General features: G+C 33.1%; 3 protein-coding genes across 4 annotated transcripts; all 3 read left to right on the top strand.

Moving 5' to 3' along the window:
• Positions 1-316: 316 nt before the first annotated feature.
• On the top strand, positions 317-2,951 carry LOC120203155 (trihelix transcription factor ASR3-like). Its single transcript, XM_039203502.1, has 3 exons — positions 317-1,208; positions 1,818-1,871; positions 2,435-2,951. The coding sequence occupies exons 1-3, from the start codon at positions 467-469 to the stop codon at positions 2,725-2,727; spliced, it is 1,089 nt and encodes a 362-aa protein (XP_039059433.1). The 5' UTR covers positions 317-466; the 3' UTR covers positions 2,728-2,951.
• A 2,063-nt stretch (positions 2,952-5,014) lies between these two features.
• Positions 5,015-8,034, top strand: LOC120203144 (protein TIFY 9-like). 2 transcript variants are annotated; one of them, XM_039203494.1, is made up of 6 exons: positions 5,015-5,233; positions 5,416-5,584; positions 5,671-5,758; positions 5,854-5,974; positions 6,120-6,177; positions 7,789-8,034. In XM_039203494.1, exons 1-6 carry the CDS (start codon positions 5,131-5,133, stop codon positions 7,805-7,807), a joined length of 558 nt encoding a protein of 185 aa, XP_039059425.1. In that variant the 5' UTR covers positions 5,015-5,130; the 3' UTR covers positions 7,808-8,034. The 2 variants fall into 2 exon arrangements, with proteins under 2 accessions (XP_039059425.1, XP_039059424.1); XM_039203493.1 differs by having other exon boundaries at positions 5,018-5,233; positions 5,407-5,584.
• Positions 8,035-10,288: 2,254 nt separating this feature from the next.
• Positions 10,289-13,028, top strand: LOC120203143 (GEM-like protein 5). The gene is made up of 3 exons (XM_039203492.1): positions 10,289-10,724; positions 11,865-12,139; positions 12,786-13,028. Exons 1-3 carry the CDS (start codon positions 10,331-10,333, stop codon positions 12,999-13,001), a joined length of 885 nt encoding a protein of 294 aa, XP_039059423.1. The 5' UTR covers positions 10,289-10,330; the 3' UTR covers positions 13,002-13,028.
• The last annotated feature ends 3,850 nt before the right edge of the window (positions 13,029-16,878 follow it).

Genomic DNA, 16,878 nt, shown 5'->3' with positions numbered 1-16,878 from the left:
ACAAAACTCAATTTATTAAGTTTAGAGAAAAAATTTAAAATATTAAATTATAGTGTATAGACTATATAAGTAAAAAGCGTGTAGTACAGGGACTTTATGAACAATTTAACTAATTGAATCTTATTTTAATAACTAAATGCAATTACACCTATTACCCCTAATTAATTATTTGTAACTAAACTATGCTTAGGGTTAAATGGTCAATGTCACCTGAAATTTTAATAAAGAAAATAATTAAAAACAATCAAACAAATATTTCCCAAAAATCCTTCTCATTTTCTTCCCCTTTCTTTCTTCCTCTCTCTCTCTCTCTCATTCTCTTCTGTAAACGGCGTAACGGTTTTTTTCTCTCTTGAAAACCCCCATTATTAGTTAACTCTCACTATCACGTGCGTTTTTCGAATTAAAAGAGAGAGAGAGAGAGAGAGAGAGAGAGAGAATTTATCGACTCTCCCGTTCGATTTTTATGGCCTCGGAGCAGTTAAGCTTGGCTGCGAGTACGGACCCCGTTGACTGCCAGAGAGACGCCTTCAACGCCTCCACTAACGGCGACGAGCCCCGTCCGATGTCATCTGATTGCGGCGATGACGTCAGCAAGACTCCGAGGCTTCCTCGATGGACGAGGCAGGAGATTCTCGTGCTGATACAGGGGAAGAGGGTGGCCGAGAATCGGGTCAGGCGCGGACGAGCTGCCGTATTGGCTTTCGGGTCGGGTCAGGTGGAGCCGAAGTGGGCTTCGGTTTCGTCGTACTGTAAGCGGCACGGGGTGAACCGGGGACCGGTCCAGTGTCGGAAGAGGTGGAGTAATTTGGCGGGGGATTTTAAGAAGATCAAGGAATGGGAGAATAACACGAGGGAAGAGAACGAGTCGTTTTGGGTGATGAGGAACGATTTGAGGAGGGAACGGAAGTTGCCGGGGTTCTTCGATAAGGAAGTTTACGATATCCTCAACGGAGCCGCCACCGCCGCCGAAATCCCTTCCTCGGTCATGGCTCCGGATTTGGCTTTGGCTTTGACTCCTACTCCCGCGGCGCAGGACGTGGCGGAGGATGCCGAGACTGTTTTCGATAGCGGAAGGAGCGCCGCAGCTGAGGACGTGCTGTTTTCGGACTTCGAACAGGACGACGGTGGGGGGAGCCCGGAAAAGGTGGAGCCCGCGCTTGACTCCGACACCGGAAAGGCTGTTCCAGCTCCTATCCCTATATCAGGTAATTAAATTCTCATACCACATACAAATACTACTATACTAGTATTGATCACTAGCAATTGTTAATTAGTGATTAACCTTTGAATCATTGGTTGATTCTGTTTGCTTTTGTTTCTTCATATTTTATGATGATTTGATTGAATTTCTAAATTCTAAAATAGGTTTTCTTTAAGAGAAAGAACTTTGCTTTAATGGAGGTGTTTGAGCACTGTTGGCAACTCTTTTTAGCCTTTTTTTCTGTATGTTCTTTATAGCAGGAATCTTTAGCTTTTTATGAGGAGGAAGGATAGGGTTCTTCGGAAATCGAATCGATTGTAAACAAATGTCAACTAAAAATTTGATACAAGTGTATTAATCTACTCGATTTGATTCGAAAACAGTCGACTCAATACGATCACCGGATATCGAAATCTTCGTCAGGAGGGAATAGGAGTATGAAACTCAATATGATTATCCGATATCCTATATCGGAATCTTCAGGGAATAGGAGTATGAGATTGGTGCATTTTCCTTTTTCTTTGGATCTTTCACTGAAAATGTGGAAAAGGGTTATCATTGATCCATTAAAATCTTATAAATGTTTTGTTTTGCTCACCTTTTATGCTCACAGAGCAGCAGTACCGGCTACCGCAACAACCATCTATTCCGGGGAACAAGAGTCAAGGTAATATTGATTTTTACCTACCTAAGTTCATGTGCTCTGTTGCTACGTTTATCGGATTAGGTGTGAGTGTAGGATAAGAATATGTATCCGATACGAATATGATCAGAATTGTCCTTGTAAATAGAGGGTCTTGAAGATCAAATCATTGTATTCAAGTGCCGGACACGGATACTTCCGATAAATAAATGAAGAATCCGGGCAACATAACTTCTACTTCATGCGTTGTCTTTGTTTTTAACAATAGGTATTAATGTTCTATTCTGGCATTCTGAGTAATCACTTTGGCGATTTTCTGCTAAGTTCCATTATGACTAATTGACTTTCTTCAGGCTATATATTTTTCCGGAGCATATCTTGTTATTGGCTTGATTACTAAGTCGCCAATTGCCATGTTCGAGACTCAACCGTGTCTCGAACAAGCCTTAGTTGTTTCGTGGAGCAACTGACGAGGTTTAGACCAAAACTCGTTAGGGTTACGAAAAATTACTGCACCAGCGGTAGAATTAGTTTGTTCCTGTATGGCAATGCATACCAGGTTCCAGTAATCAGACTTGGACATGCAGGTACAGCAAGGGAGAAACATCCAATCTCGAATCCCGAGCTCGGTTCCTCCTCTCAAGAAGTAAGGAAGAGGAAACGGATGGCGACTGATGGAGACGAGGAAACAAGCAGCAGTCCACAGTACCACTTGATCGACGTCTTGGAAAAGAACGGTAAAATGCTGGTTGCTCAACTCGAAGCTCAAAACATCAACTTCCAACAAGATAGGGGGCAAAGGAAAGACCACGGCGATAACCTAGTCGCCGTTCTTAATAAGCTTGCGGATGCTATAGGTAGGATTGCGGATAAGTTATAAACGGGAGGGGATCGGTATACGTTTGTACATAAACCGAGTACTACGATACCTGGTTCGAGTAGATGGTAGCTCAGAAGAATTGATGGATCAAAATTTTCCCACAACATACTAACATTTAGTTTCTGCCAATGGTGCCATACACCAATAAATAAGGTTTAGAATTTTGTAGATTTATACCACATTTCTACATTGAGATTATATGATTTTTTTCCCTTCACTTTTTGTACATTTTGGACCAAATTGCATATAATATTTTGTATAGAGCAGCATATATTATTAGTCATTGCTTTGGTTCTCATTTAAACGTTTTCATTCTTTGAGGCCTTTTCCTTATAATAAGTTTATTTACCTCTTTACTTTCAAGTATTGATGCATACGAGAGGTTGAATTTCCATTTTAGTCCTTCTATTGTGCATAACTTTGAGTTTTAGTCTCTGTATTTTGATTTGACATAACTTAATTTATCAATTTCTCCCTTATCATATATATAATTTTAAATAGACTTAAGTGTTACTTTTATCCATGTAGTAAACTCAATTTATCAATTTCTCTCCTATCGTTTTTTACATCAATTTAACCCTCTAAGTTATTTAGGGTGTTCATCATAACCCTCGAAGTCTGTTGACCATTTTGATTAACAAAACTATTAGTGTTCTGTGTTTTTCAACACCAAAAAATTCCAGATAAACCAATATTACTAACGTAGCTTGATGATGACATGACATTAATTAAAAAAGTAATTAAATATTTAAAATGTTTACTAAATACAACACAGAAAAATCTAAAAAATTGACCTAATCACTTAATCTCTCTAAAAAAATAATAAAATTTTAGAAATTTATTCTGATCATTGTGTTTAATAAATATTTTAACATAATCTCTTAATCTACAGATGCAAAAGACTCATAGTTATGTTAGTCAAAACAATTTACGGACTTCGATGAATAAGATGAAAACCTTAAACAACTTCGAGGGCTAAATATCATAATAATACACTTCAATTAGTAGGGCTGCTTGCTTACCCTGAAGCCCAGTAAATTGACTTATTTGTTGAAATTTAAGCCCATGGGTCTCATTATTGTACTTGTTACTTGGTCTATATAAGCCGTCTTATGATTATGTTTTTAAATATATGTATCTGAAGTTATTTTTTTTTTAAATTTTTTATATAATTTATAGTCTAATTATTTATTTTAATATCTAATTTAATCACATGTAACATGTGTGGGTTTCTAACTAGAATTTGTCAAGTTTGCAAAGGAGAAATTGTCAAAATAAAGGGAAATCAGAACAGTCCAAAATGATACTGCATTTTTCTAGTCCCACTTTGAATTATATATGTCAATTTTGGTACAAAGTAAATAACTTCTGCTCCCCTTCCTCCCACCCAATTACACAAGTCTAAGTCAACTGCTAAATATATTACAAGGAACGTAATTTTGTTTATTATTCATAAATATAAATTAATTATTAGACGTTAACAGATTACTTCAGATCGAATATTACAAAAATTCGCTATAAAACGATTCTTTCAATTAAGTTTATTTCAGACCTATAATCTTATTTCAAAAACTTCATACGGAAAGATCAACACTAGGAGTATTTAACTTAGTTATGGACTAGATTGACAAAAGTATATTATCGATGTAATAATGATAGTTTAAGTACTTAATTGTAATCTTTAAAAGTTTTAGGATATTTGAGGAAATTAACCCAACAAGAAAAGGAAATAAAATGATTCATATATAAGGATGTAAACGAACCGAGTCGAGTTTGAGTATTACTAATCTTCACTCAACTCAAAAACTCTAAAATGAAGCTCGACTCGGCTCGAAAATTCGAAAACTTAAAATTTATCAAACTCATAAATGTTTATATTATTAATCATTTATTTATTTTTAAATAAAATTTTAGTATATTATATTTTCTAGTTACTCATAAACTTTTCGAATTAAATATAAAATAAATTATTTTGATTCAATAAGAATTCAAATTAAATATAATTAAATCGAATATTTATCAAATTTTAATTAATTGGGCCTCCAATATCTCAATCATGTCTCGTCACATTTACTGCCATTTTACCTACACATATACACTGTTATGGTCATAGAGTTGGACCTGCTTCATTTGTTGGTATCACAAACTACACGTGGAAGACGTGTACGTTTCTTATACGCTTTACCAACCAAATATTAATTTTTTTAAATAAAACAAAACATTTATTTATTTAATAATTATTAATAAATACAGCGAATCTCCTTTAATACCTTCTCATGCATCTCGTGTAATGCTCCCTCGCCTCTCCATTTATATACACTTCAAATCTCTCGTTGTAACAAACAGGAGCCAAACAAACAATCAAAAGCAGAGTTTTATCTGAGAAAACAAAATCAAACAAAAATGTCGAGAGCTACCGTTGAGTTTGATTTCTTTGGATTGGAGAAAGCTAATTCCTGCAAATCTCAGTTCCAGAAATTCACCGATCGCCGTCGGAGCTTCCGAGGTATTTTTTTCTTCTCAATTTTTAGTGGACTTTTTTGTGGATTTGAATGTGTTTGAGCGAAGTACGATGGTTTGATTCGTTGAATGATTTTTTCTTCATTTTTTTTAAATTTCGGTGATTTTTAGTGAATGAATGTGTTTAAAGTGAAGAACGACGGTGATTAATGTTAACAGATATTCAAGGAGCCATTTCGAAGATGAATCCTGAGCTGATTAAGTCTGTGATTTCGTCCGGTTCGACGAACCAGAGTCCGGTTGATTGGAGAAAGTCTTTTTCAGTGCCTTCGAATCCTAAAGAAGATCGTACTAGTCCGGTTCCTTCTTTACTACCTATTCTGAATCCCGCCTTAAGGTAAATCGATTTTTTTCTGTATTTTTATCGCTAAACGGTTTCTTAAAGTAAAGACGTGAAAACGATAACGTTTTGTTCAACTTCAGAGCTTCTTCTGAGGACGGTCGTGAAACAGCTCCGTTGACGATTTTCTACAACGGAACGGTTTCTGTGTTCAATGTTCCTCGTGACAAGGTTCGTTTCAATCATTGACTAAATCTAATATTCATCCATAGATTTGTTTTTGAAAACCAATGCATTAAAAATTGTGTTATTGCTTTTTTTATTAGGCGGAGAGTATTTTCAAACTCGCGGTTGATGGAAGCTCCAAAAATGTCGAATCGACTGATTCATCGAAAGTTTCAAATCCTTCGAGCGATCAGCAAAACCTTCTTGAAACTCGTAATGGAGGTCAGTTTCTGTTTTCCGCTTTTCCTTCCATTTCTAGCCTTTTCTTCATCATGTAAACACGCACATATGTGTGTATATATTCATGTTCAACTTACAAATTCGTATACAAAAGATTTTTATATATACTTGTGGATATTTTATGCAGATTTGCCAATTGCTCGAAAGAAGTCACTGCAGAGATTTCTGGAAAAGCGCAAAGAGAGGTAAGATAATATTTGATCAAATTGCATTGCTGTGCTGAATCTCAAATTACAATTCCTTCAAAGTTGGTGCTTTTAAACAAACAAATGAAGAACAACTGAAAGGATTATTTATCAAAATTTTAAAAGAAATTGGAAATATTTTGTTGCAGAAAAAAATATTAGGATATAAAATATGGGGTATGATATAATTATACTCGGTAAAACTCTTACTTTTACATATTTTTAGGATTATTAGAGGAGATAAATTAAAAATTAAGATTAACAAAGAAGATATTTACTAAAAAGAATGAGTTAATTTAAAACTTTGATTTCTTTAAATCTAACAGTCCTAAAAGATGTAAAATGAGTTTTACACCGTTTAAATGGACCATAACCATATAAAACATAATAGAGGTCCTTAAATCAAGGATGAAACTAAGAATTTATTATAGTGGAGGTTAAAATAAATTTTATTTTCTATCAATATAATTTATTTTAATCAATTTTTTATATTTTATAAATATAATTTATTTTAATTGAGTGGGCTTGATAAATTTTTCTTTATTTATTTTTTAAAAATATATTTTTTTATAGTAATTCATAATTTAAAATATAATTAACAGTGTCAAAATCTCCTTGTCTTCCCCCTCATTCCGCCCATGTTTTTAATGAATAAAATACTTAATTTATTTCTTGTAAAAAAAGCAATATAATAAAAGAAACTGCCTCTTTTTGAAAACATAATGGGATTTTCAACTTATGGGAAAAGTAATAAGCCTTGTAAAACGCAATTTTGCTTTCCTTCATTTAAGCACGTGGAAAAGGCCAATGGAAACTCATTTAATTTTTCTTTGACGTTTCAAAGTCCATACCACAAAGGCACCGAACGGCACTAAAAATTTTGGGGAAAAAAAAAGAAAAAAGGCACGCGCTTTTGAATAGGGGAGACACATTGACCGTGACTAAACCAAAGTTTCTATTGGCCAAAACATTAAATCAATAAATCAGTCGACTAAATTTTAATTTAATTAACACTCTTATAAATTGTAGTTTAAAAATACTTCAGTAAAGTATATAAATCGTCATCTAATTATAGAGTGTTGTTTTATCGAGTCTTTAACTATTAAAAGTTATAAAATAACCATTTAACTATTAATTATGTTTTAAACTCGTCATTTTTTTAAAAAAATTGATGATATTCTAAGTTGAACGTTAATCTATTGACATTGATCCCAGAATCTCAAATGACTATCATATATCAGTCATTATATTAACATCCAACTTAAACAATTCCTAATTTTTTAACGAAAAAATATAAGTTTAAAATATAATGAATAATTGAGTGATCATTTTGTAATTTCTAATAGTTAAAAGACTTAACAAAATAACATTTTATAGTCAGATGATTATTTTATAACTTTTAATAGTTTAAGGACTTAATAAAAGAATATCTTATAATTAGAAACCATTTATGTACCTTACCCAAAATAATTTAAGTATAAATATTATGTTTGAAGTAACTAATTAAACTTAATAAAAAAAAGAAATAGCTAATTAAATTAATAGAGTTTTCCTCCCAAATTTGTCAAACATCTAACACGTGTTTTTTTTTTCATTTGTTTCTTTCTTTAGGATGACTTATGCTTGGTAGTCGTTATACCTAAAACAAAACGCGTTTTTTTCGAGGAAAGGCTAGCCGGTAGCACCCCCTTTGTTTACAAACTCCACATTGAAGATGCTAGAAAAAGGAGCCGACGAGGAGATAGGATAAGCTTTAGACTGATATTTATAGAAGGAGAACCGACTGAATTATATAAGTGATGTGATAGAATGATTTATTATATAGTTTTAAATGTTAAGGTAGTTGTGTTTTTTTCCGGACTTACTTACCACCGAACAATCCTTATTTTTCTTTGGATAGTGCATGCTATTTAAAGGGTTTTTTTTTTTTAATTTTACCTGTGTGTTTAGACTTTGTATGAACACCAGATACCTTCTTTTTATTAATTAATACTTTATTACTGTTATTAATAAAGAAAAAAAATGATTGGCGATGAAAAAAATACACTATGATCCAAACGTCTTTCTCGAAAATATTAAAATCACGTAGTATTTCTTACATCTTCCTTAATACTGTAAGAATGATACTAATTCAAAAATGATATGATGAGAGTCTTGTGTAAGAAAATATTTTCTCCTACTACCCTACGTGAACAAATTTGCCCGTACCTTGGCATCATCCTCGATCTCACTATTGGGCAAACTCTCTTCGGCCACTTCATCCATTTTCACGTTGAATATTGGGTTGTCTTACGGTCGGACCCTGTCATTAAGTTCTATAAGATCATCCGAAGTCATTGCGTCACCAACACCCTTATCCCCCATGAAATCTACAGTTACGGTCCTTTTTTCAGAAGTGATCACATCCCCATGAAAATAATTCTAACCATCATTAAGGGATCGTTTTCAGTTTCCTTAGTAGTAACATTCTCCGTCAGTTCATCTTGGATAGAAACTTTCTTTGCACCCTTCATTGCCTTTGCTGAGATATATCCACACATCACTCTTCCTTAATCTGGTCTATTACCATCCTCACCCGTACCCGTCACCCCGTCCTTGGTTTTAACACGATTGTCCTCACGAGTTCAATGATATATCTAAAAATATTTTTAAAAGTGACCCATAAAAATATTTATAAGAATTGAACCCGTATAAAATTCTAAGATAGACAGAAACAATAAAATGAATAATTATCTTAAGAAAACTCGAATTTCAAAATAAACACGTGTATATTCTCGCACCTTAATAGACCCGACAGTACACGTACGGCAGTGGAAATTTAGTTGGAAGTTTCCCTTTTCAAAAGAGCCGATCTATAACATACTTTTAGAAGGAAGAAAAGGCCAACAGACTTGTTAATTGGGCTGGAACGATTTAGCTTAGGATCAAAATTAATTTGAATAGAATCAAATTTTAGATTTTACTTTTTTTTATTTATATTAAATTAGAGGTTTAGGGTATCCATGATTAAGAGTTTAAATCATAAGCTTGAATTATTCTAAACTTGGATCAAAATTATTTAAATTGTTAATTTTTATGATCAAATCAAATTTGATGAAATTAAAATAAGAATTGATAAATCTAAATTAAAATGTAATTTTATCAATTAGGGGGTAGGGTTAAGGTTTAGGGTTATTTTTAGGGGGTGTTCATAATTCGGTTAAAATCGAACTAACCGATCGAATCGGAATTTCAGTCGTTTAATCGGTCAATTAACGGTTAATGGTTTTTTAAAACTTTGGTTTCAGTTAATTTAGTTCGAAATAGGTTAATTAACTGAATTAACCAAAATTATTAAATATTTAATATATTATTTAGCTTCAGGAACATTTAAACTTCAGTTTTAATCGAATTAACTAAAAGTATTAAATATCTCTTATATAGTACAAATTATTTATATATTTTGGTTAATTCGGTTAACCGACCAATTAACCGAATTTAATTCGGTTCGGTTAATTTAAAAAAAATAATTTGATTAACGGTTAAAAGAAAAAATAGATTAATGAAATTTGAATAATTTAATTCGATCGATTAATCAAATTACTCGTTTGAACACCTCGAGTTAATTTAATGAAAACGAATTGTACGAAACTGTTTCGTATTCATAGAAAACAATCCATCAAGAGGAAACTTCTTTGATTTTTCTCATAACACTAACTACCAATTAATAAAGCCAAAGATAAGCACCTATATCATTTTAAATGCGTGTATTAAATTTTAAGCATTATATATTATTGTATGGATACATAAATATTAATATTATTAAAAATTTGTTTTTTAAAGATAAATTCTTAATATATTATATTTTCGAGCTACTGTTACAAATCGCGTATCAAGTAACTCATTTCAACTCGTTAATAACTCGAGTTGAGTTCGAACTCGAATCAAATATTTATCGAATTTTGACCGGATTAATCTCGAGTAGATCGTAATATTTCTCGTCTCATTTACCGTCCTAGTCGTTATATCCTTCATTTAGAAGATAATACAACCGTGTATTGTAACACCCAAAAGTGTTTTAAATTGCAAAAGTATGTTTCATCTTCCAGCATAAGAGAAAAAAAAAATACTCCAACAAAAAGAGATTTTTTTCTCCCCATTTTCCTCCATAACCATGAGTGAAAAACCAGAAGAAAACACGAAAGTAGAAGAATCCCATGAACCATTAGATGATGAATCACAAGGCAAACCAGGTGATGATGGTGATCATCATCATCAACAACCTTGTGCAAATGAACCACCATCTTCATCGGAGGAAGAAGAAGATAAAAAGCAATGGGGAACTCACGTCATGGGGCCACCGGCGACGCCTGTTTCTCACCCGGATAACCAAAAGGCCGCTGCTTCGTGGACAGCCGGTGACCACCAGCGAGTCTATGAGCTGCCTTACCTCGTTTACTCGCCGGAGCCGGAGAAACCGGCGCCGAATTCATTCGAGCTTGCGATTAATGTGTTCAATGGTTGGAGTAGGAAGGCCGAGACCGTCGCCCGCAACATCTGGCACAATCGTAAGTTTTATATTATTGTACAACTCATGCGATTTTTTATGGATTAATTGCATCGACATACCAAAATTATTATCTAATTTCTGAATAGGTCAATTAACTTCAAAACATTCTAATTGAATTCTCAAAATTTTTGTATTACGTTACTTGGGTATCAATCGAGCTTTTTTGTCAATCCGAGTGTTAAATGACCCATATTTGGCTTTCGTAGTAATTTAATTCAAGTCTTTTAAAATATTCGTAGCATCTCCTCTGAATCTACGTATAGAAATGTACTCATCGTGTACGAACTAATTGCGACCTTAGTGGTTAAAATAATAATTATTTTTTCTAGAGGTTCTAGGTTTAAGCATCAACAACTACGGTGTATTTGAACGTTTATTGTCAGATGATTAAGAGCATTTAAAACAGATACTACAACTTGTAAACACCCTAAATTTTAAGCTAATGGCTAGACTAATCAGGAACCTAAATTTTAAGCTAATGGCTAGACTAATCCGGAACGAACGCATGAATTCATGTCAGGGGTTTGACTGACTTTGGTCACTGAAAAAATTAAGGGGAAATGATACCTTACGTTATCGATTTGTCCGGTTTAATTCCCTCAGCTATTAATTTCGTTTAACTCCTTTTATTTTAAGTACCTTTTGTTGAGGTCACTAACATGGTTGAGGGACTAAAATCGAATGGATCGATAACATTAAGGACTTAAATCGGACTGACCGATAGTTGTAGTGACCATTTCCACTTAATTTTTTTCGGTGACCAAAGTTGGTCAGAGCGAAAACATAGGGGACTATCGACATAATTTACTCAAAATTATATTAAAAATTATAAGAGTGCGAAGTTTTATAGTTTGGTACAAAATTTAATAATCAATAAAAAAATAAAAAATATATATATAATATAAAAGAATTTGAAAATTTTAAGAGATCCACCTCCATCACCTCTTAGATGACTACAAGACCTACTTGATACGATGTTAATATTTTGACTACTTAATCGAAACGTTTGAAGTTGGGGACAAATCTAAAACTCAAGCAAAAGTTTGATGATATTTACTGAAACTAACCCTTTTTCTTATTCAAAACCCTTTTTTACAAAACCAAAAAGTATTTACACATGCACGGTGGAAAACTACAGTGAAAACTGGACCGTCGGTGACGGATGCTGCATGGGGCAAAGTAAACCTGACGGCGAAAGCAATAACGGAGGGCGGATTCGAGTCTATGTTCAGGAAGATTTTCACGACAGACGAAAATGAGAAGCTGAACAAGGCATTCGCTTGTTACCTCTCAACAGCCACTGGCCCTGTCGCCGGAACTCTCTACTTATCCACAGCTAGGGTTGCATTTTGCAGCGATCGTCCCTTGTCGTTCACCGCTCCGTCGGGGCAGGAGACTTGGAGCTATTATAAGGTAATAGTATATACATACACCCGCGCGCGTACGCACACTAATATCAAATTACATCTAGCATAAAACTTTTAGTTTTACACATTTTTACGACCGTTGAATGAAAAAAATAAGGTTAAGATTAACGGTAAAAAATGTGAAAATATGCATAGAAAAAAAATAGTTTTGCATTAACCTTATATATAATCTAAATAGATGATAGAGATTAAAAAAAGGTATAATGTTTAAAAGTGGCCTTAAATCTTTATCAAAATGGTCATTTTTGTCTATAACTTTTTCTAAAGTATTTTAGCTCTTAACGTTTTATTTTAGGACAAAAATTCTCGCAACGTTTGACTGAATAATCATTTTATTATTCTTTTTTTCTGAAGCATTTTGGCCCCCCAACAATTAATTTTAGGGTAAAAAGGTCTCTCTATTTTAGACCGTTAATCATTTGCTAACTAATGATTTTCATTCACGAAGGTATTTTTTTCTCCAAAATTACATATTAGAAATTCAAATGCTCCAAAAAAAAGGAATACAGGCCAAAATTACCATTTAGATAAACGTCGAGGGCTAGTTTTGATATTATGCCAATTAAATAAAATCACCCATTTATACCTTGTAATTGGATCCCACTCCTAAATAACATGAATGTCTGAAACAGGTTATGATACCTTTGGCGAAAATAGGAGCGGTGTATCCGGTGGTGATCAAAGAAAACCCGACGCCGGAGAGTTATATCGAACTCATTACCGTCGACAGCCATGATTTCTGGTTTATGGGATTCGTTAAGTTTGAGAAAGCATCGTCTCAGCTTTTAAACATTGTGCAGGATTTCAAAGCAACTGAGCAAAATCTAGCTCAACCACCGCTTGTCTAGCACATATATATATATATATATGATATACTTACAAGGAAATTGTGCAAGGAATTAATGAACTATAAAGTATTCAGTTCCTATTTTGCCTAAGGAAATAACTTGTGTTACACCTGCCATGTATAATCGAAAACGGACACTTTAATAGTATTATTCATTTGTTCTATCTTACATATTCGGTTTGATATTAGTGGTATTTTTTTTGAATTAATCACTGGTATCTGATCTATTGACCGACTAATCCAGATCGGATACTGCAGAGGCAAGGCCGTCCCTCCCAACTCATTTTGTTCCATTCACAAACGTCAGGATTCCAACCACTGACATTGCTTAAGGGACATAATGTCTCATCCCACTAGATCAACTGGTTGTTGGTTGATATAGTGGTATTTGATATTGGTTATACCATTAGATTAAATTAATTTATTGTTTTCGTCAGCAATTTTTAAGGTATGTGATTAAAAGTTCTCGGTTAACATATCCCTTCTGAATTTATTACCCGTTAGAAACATAATTAATTAGAAAATGTGTGATCCCTTGTCCAATGGATCGAATTGTAAAAATTTTAATATCTTTTTAGTAAGATTTTAATTGTGTATATCATGAATAAAAAATAATGTTGAGAGAATTTGATTTCAAAATAAGGTTCGACTCCATCTAACTTTATACTTAATGAGGTTAATGTAATTTGATCGGATGAAGTCTTTTTCTTAAAACAATATTTTATTTTATAATATTATATAAAATATTGAATTTATGTTTATCAAACATTTTAATTATATTTAATATTTTTCGGAAATTTTGACGAGCTCAATGCACTCACTATAAAGGATCGAGGATATACCACTCACTATAAAGGATCGAGGATATACCACTAACTATTTTTCTCCCTTCTTTTTCACTCTAATTACAATGGTAAAATTCACCCATATTTGTAGATTTTAGTGATATTGGATTGTAATATCTTAGCCATTTAATAATACAAATATCTGGATATATAATTCTAGATATAATATTAAATATTACAATTATCTAGATTATTTTATGTATATTTCTAGACATCTACTATTTTTATATTAATCTAGAATATTCCCAAGATATATCTCCTAAATGATTTATAATTTATCTAAAAGTTGGATTGTATTTTAACACTCACCCTCAATGCAACCTTCTTTTCATAGATGATTTGTATATCACTACAAATATTTCTTTGAACTTCTCGAACTTTTATCTACTTAGACTATTTGTGAATGTGTCTTCCACTTGTACCTTTGTCTTTGTTGACACCATCTTGATATCCTCTTCAGGGATCTCCTTGCGAATATAGTGACAATGCACTTCTATAAGTTTTGTTCATCATCTGTTGACTGACGAAGATCTTTCATTAATTGTTTCAAGCAAAAAAAAAAATTTTGTTGTTGATGTTGTCGATCGATATTCTGTTTTGGTGCTTGATAATGATATTGCTGGTTGTCTCTTACTACACCATGATATTACTTTCAATCCAAAACTAAATACATATCAAGTTATTGATCGTCACATATCATAATCTCCAACGTAGTTAGCGTCACAATAACTAGTCACATTACATTCCTTTGTTTTCTTGTATAAAATATCAAAATTAGTGATATCTTTAACGTATCTCAAGATCTATCGTACCGCATCAAGATGATACTTCTTTGAATTACTCATATATCACTCTGATCGCATAAGTTATATCTGGTCGGCTTATTATGAGATAGAAAGTATTTTTGACATCCATCTGTCACAACTTTCGAGACTTGTTAGTAACCAAAGCTAGTAAGATTCGAATTATTGTGATCTATGTCACATAACTAGATGCTTCTTCATAATCTAACTTATTTTATTGAGAGAAACTTCGAGCAACAAAATCGAGCTTTATATATCTTTTAATGGACCCATTTGATCGAGTTTTCTCCTTGTAAACTTGTTTACGAGATATTGACTTTATGTCTTTTGACTTTGGAACTAAGCCCATGTATGATTTCCTTTTATGCATTTATATCTTTTTCCATAGCCTTTTGCTACTCTCGGCTTTGTATTGCTTCTTTATAAATGGAAGACTCAATAGATGTAGATTCATCCACAAGCGTAGTGTTGGCATAACTAGGGCCGTAAATGAGACGAGACAGATCGCGAGCTATTCGAGATCGACTCGATCAAGGCTTGATAAATACTCGGATCGAATGGACTCGACTCGAGTTCTTAACGAGCTGAAACGAGCTGCTCGATATTCGACTCGAAAAGCTCGTGAGCAGCTCGAAAATATAATATATTAAGGTTTTATTTTAAAAAATAAATTATTAATAATATTAATATTTATGTATTGATTTTTTTTAAAATACAGTAAGATTTCATGTATTTAAGGTTCATGTTCGCGTTTGAGTTTGAGGCTTCAATCGAGTTAAGTTTAAGAATTTTTTTTTCATTTCGAGCCTTTTCGAGTTGCTCATGAGCTTCAGTTCAAGATTTCGAGTTCGAGTCGAGCTTGAAAATTTTAACCTCACGAGTTTTCGAGTCAAGTCGAGCTCCATTTTAGAGTTTTCGAGTCGAGTCGAGCTCAGCAATACTCGAGCTCGACTCGGCTCGTTTACATCCCTAGGCATAACTTATCCACCGCTAGGGTTGGCTATTGCAGCGATTGTCCCTTATCGTTCATCGCTCCATCGGGGCACGAGACCTGGAGCTATTATAAGGTAATAATGTAAGTTATACACGAAAATATAATCATAAGATAATCTAAATAGATGACCGCGATTAAAATAAAATTATTCAGTTATACCGTGTAAGTGGGCCATATTCTAACATGAATGTCTGAAACAGGTGGTGATTAAAGAAAACCTGACGCCAGAGAGTTATATCGAACTCGTTACCGTCGACGGCCACGATTTCTGGGTTATGGGATTCGTTAAGTTTGAGAAAGCATCGTCTCCGCTTTTAAATAATGTGCATGATTTCAAAGGAACCGATTAAACGAAGGGACGAACGCATAAATTTATGTTAGGGGTTTAAATTTAAGAAATTATATTGAAAATTTAAGAGGTTTGAAATTAGATAATCAATAGAAAATACAAAGAAATTTTTTAGGGTTTTGAAATTATAACTAGTCTCTAGGTTTTAAGATGTTACTTTTTTTAATCCCTTGACTATTAAAAGTTACAAAATGGTCACCCAATTATTCATTATATTTCAAATTCGTCTTTTTTGTTAAAGAATTGATGGTGGTCTGAGCTGGAGATTAATATCTCACAATCTCAAACGATTATCATATCTCAGAAAATAAACTAACATCTAGTTCAAACTGTTGTTAATTTTTTAATGGAAAATGATGAGTTTAAAACATAATGAATAGTCGAGTAACCATTTTGTAACTTCTAATAGTCGAAGGATCCAACAAAGTAATATCCTACAGTCGGGATCATAATCGGAAATGGTCATGTTGATGATATGCTTCATTCGTTCGGTTTTACCTATTCGTTTCTACACGATCATATTTGATGTTGATTCCACCATTATAATTAAACTAACGTAACGCCTTCGACCCATAGTTGTATTGGTTCTGTTGCACCTACCATATATAATCAGAAACAAACACTTTGGTAGCATTATCCATTTGTCCGATCTTATCTATTCATTTCAACACGATTATATCTAATGTTGATTCTATCATTATGATTAAACAGTATAACGCCTCCTACCCATAGTTCTTTTGGTTCTCTCAATTCGAATTTTTACTGTCAGACACCCATGGTTCCATTGGTTCTGTTATACTTGCCATGTATAATATCAGAAACAGACACTTTGATAGCATCGTACATATGTTCGGTCTTTTATTCATTTTAGTATGACTGTTAATCAA

Source organism: Hibiscus syriacus, unplaced genomic scaffold, assembly GCF_006381635.1.
Source record: "Hibiscus syriacus cultivar Baekdansim isolate YM2019G1 unplaced genomic scaffold, ASM638163v2 tig00009055_pilon, whole genome shotgun sequence".
Taxonomy (NCBI): Eukaryota; Viridiplantae; Streptophyta; class Magnoliopsida; order Malvales; family Malvaceae; genus Hibiscus; species Hibiscus syriacus.
The sequence above is the reverse complement of the archived record's forward strand: the minus strand, read 5'-3'. Positions and strand labels throughout refer to the sequence as shown.

Coding starts and splice junctions, on each gene's coding strand:
- LOC120203144 (XM_039203493.1), top strand. CDS start 5,131: ATGTCGAGAGCTACCGTTGAGTTTGATTTCTTTGGATTGGAGAAAGCT. Junction 5,759..5,853: donor TCAATGTTCCTCGTGACAAG/GTTCGTTTCAAT, acceptor TTTTTTTATTAG/GCGGAGAGTATTTTCAAACT. Junction 5,975..6,119: donor TCTTGAAACTCGTAATGGAG/GTCAGTTTCTGT, acceptor TATTTTATGCAG/ATTTGCCAATTGCTCGAAAG.
- LOC120203155 (XM_039203502.1), top strand. CDS start 467: ATGGCCTCGGAGCAGTTAAGCTTGGCTGCGAGTACGGACCCCGTTGAC. Junction 1,209..1,817: donor AGCTCCTATCCCTATATCAG/GTAATTAAATTC, acceptor TTATGCTCACAG/AGCAGCAGTACCGGCTACCG. Junction 1,872..2,434: donor TCCGGGGAACAAGAGTCAAG/GTAATATTGATT, acceptor TTGGACATGCAG/GTACAGCAAGGGAGAAACAT.
- LOC120203143 (XM_039203492.1), top strand. CDS start 10,331: ATGAGTGAAAAACCAGAAGAAAACACGAAAGTAGAAGAATCCCATGAA. Junction 10,725..11,864: donor CCGCAACATCTGGCACAATC/GTAAGTTTTATA, acceptor GGAAAACTACAG/TGAAAACTGGACCGTCGGTG. Junction 12,140..12,785: donor AGACTTGGAGCTATTATAAG/GTAATAGTATAT, acceptor TGTCTGAAACAG/GTTATGATACCTTTGGCGAA.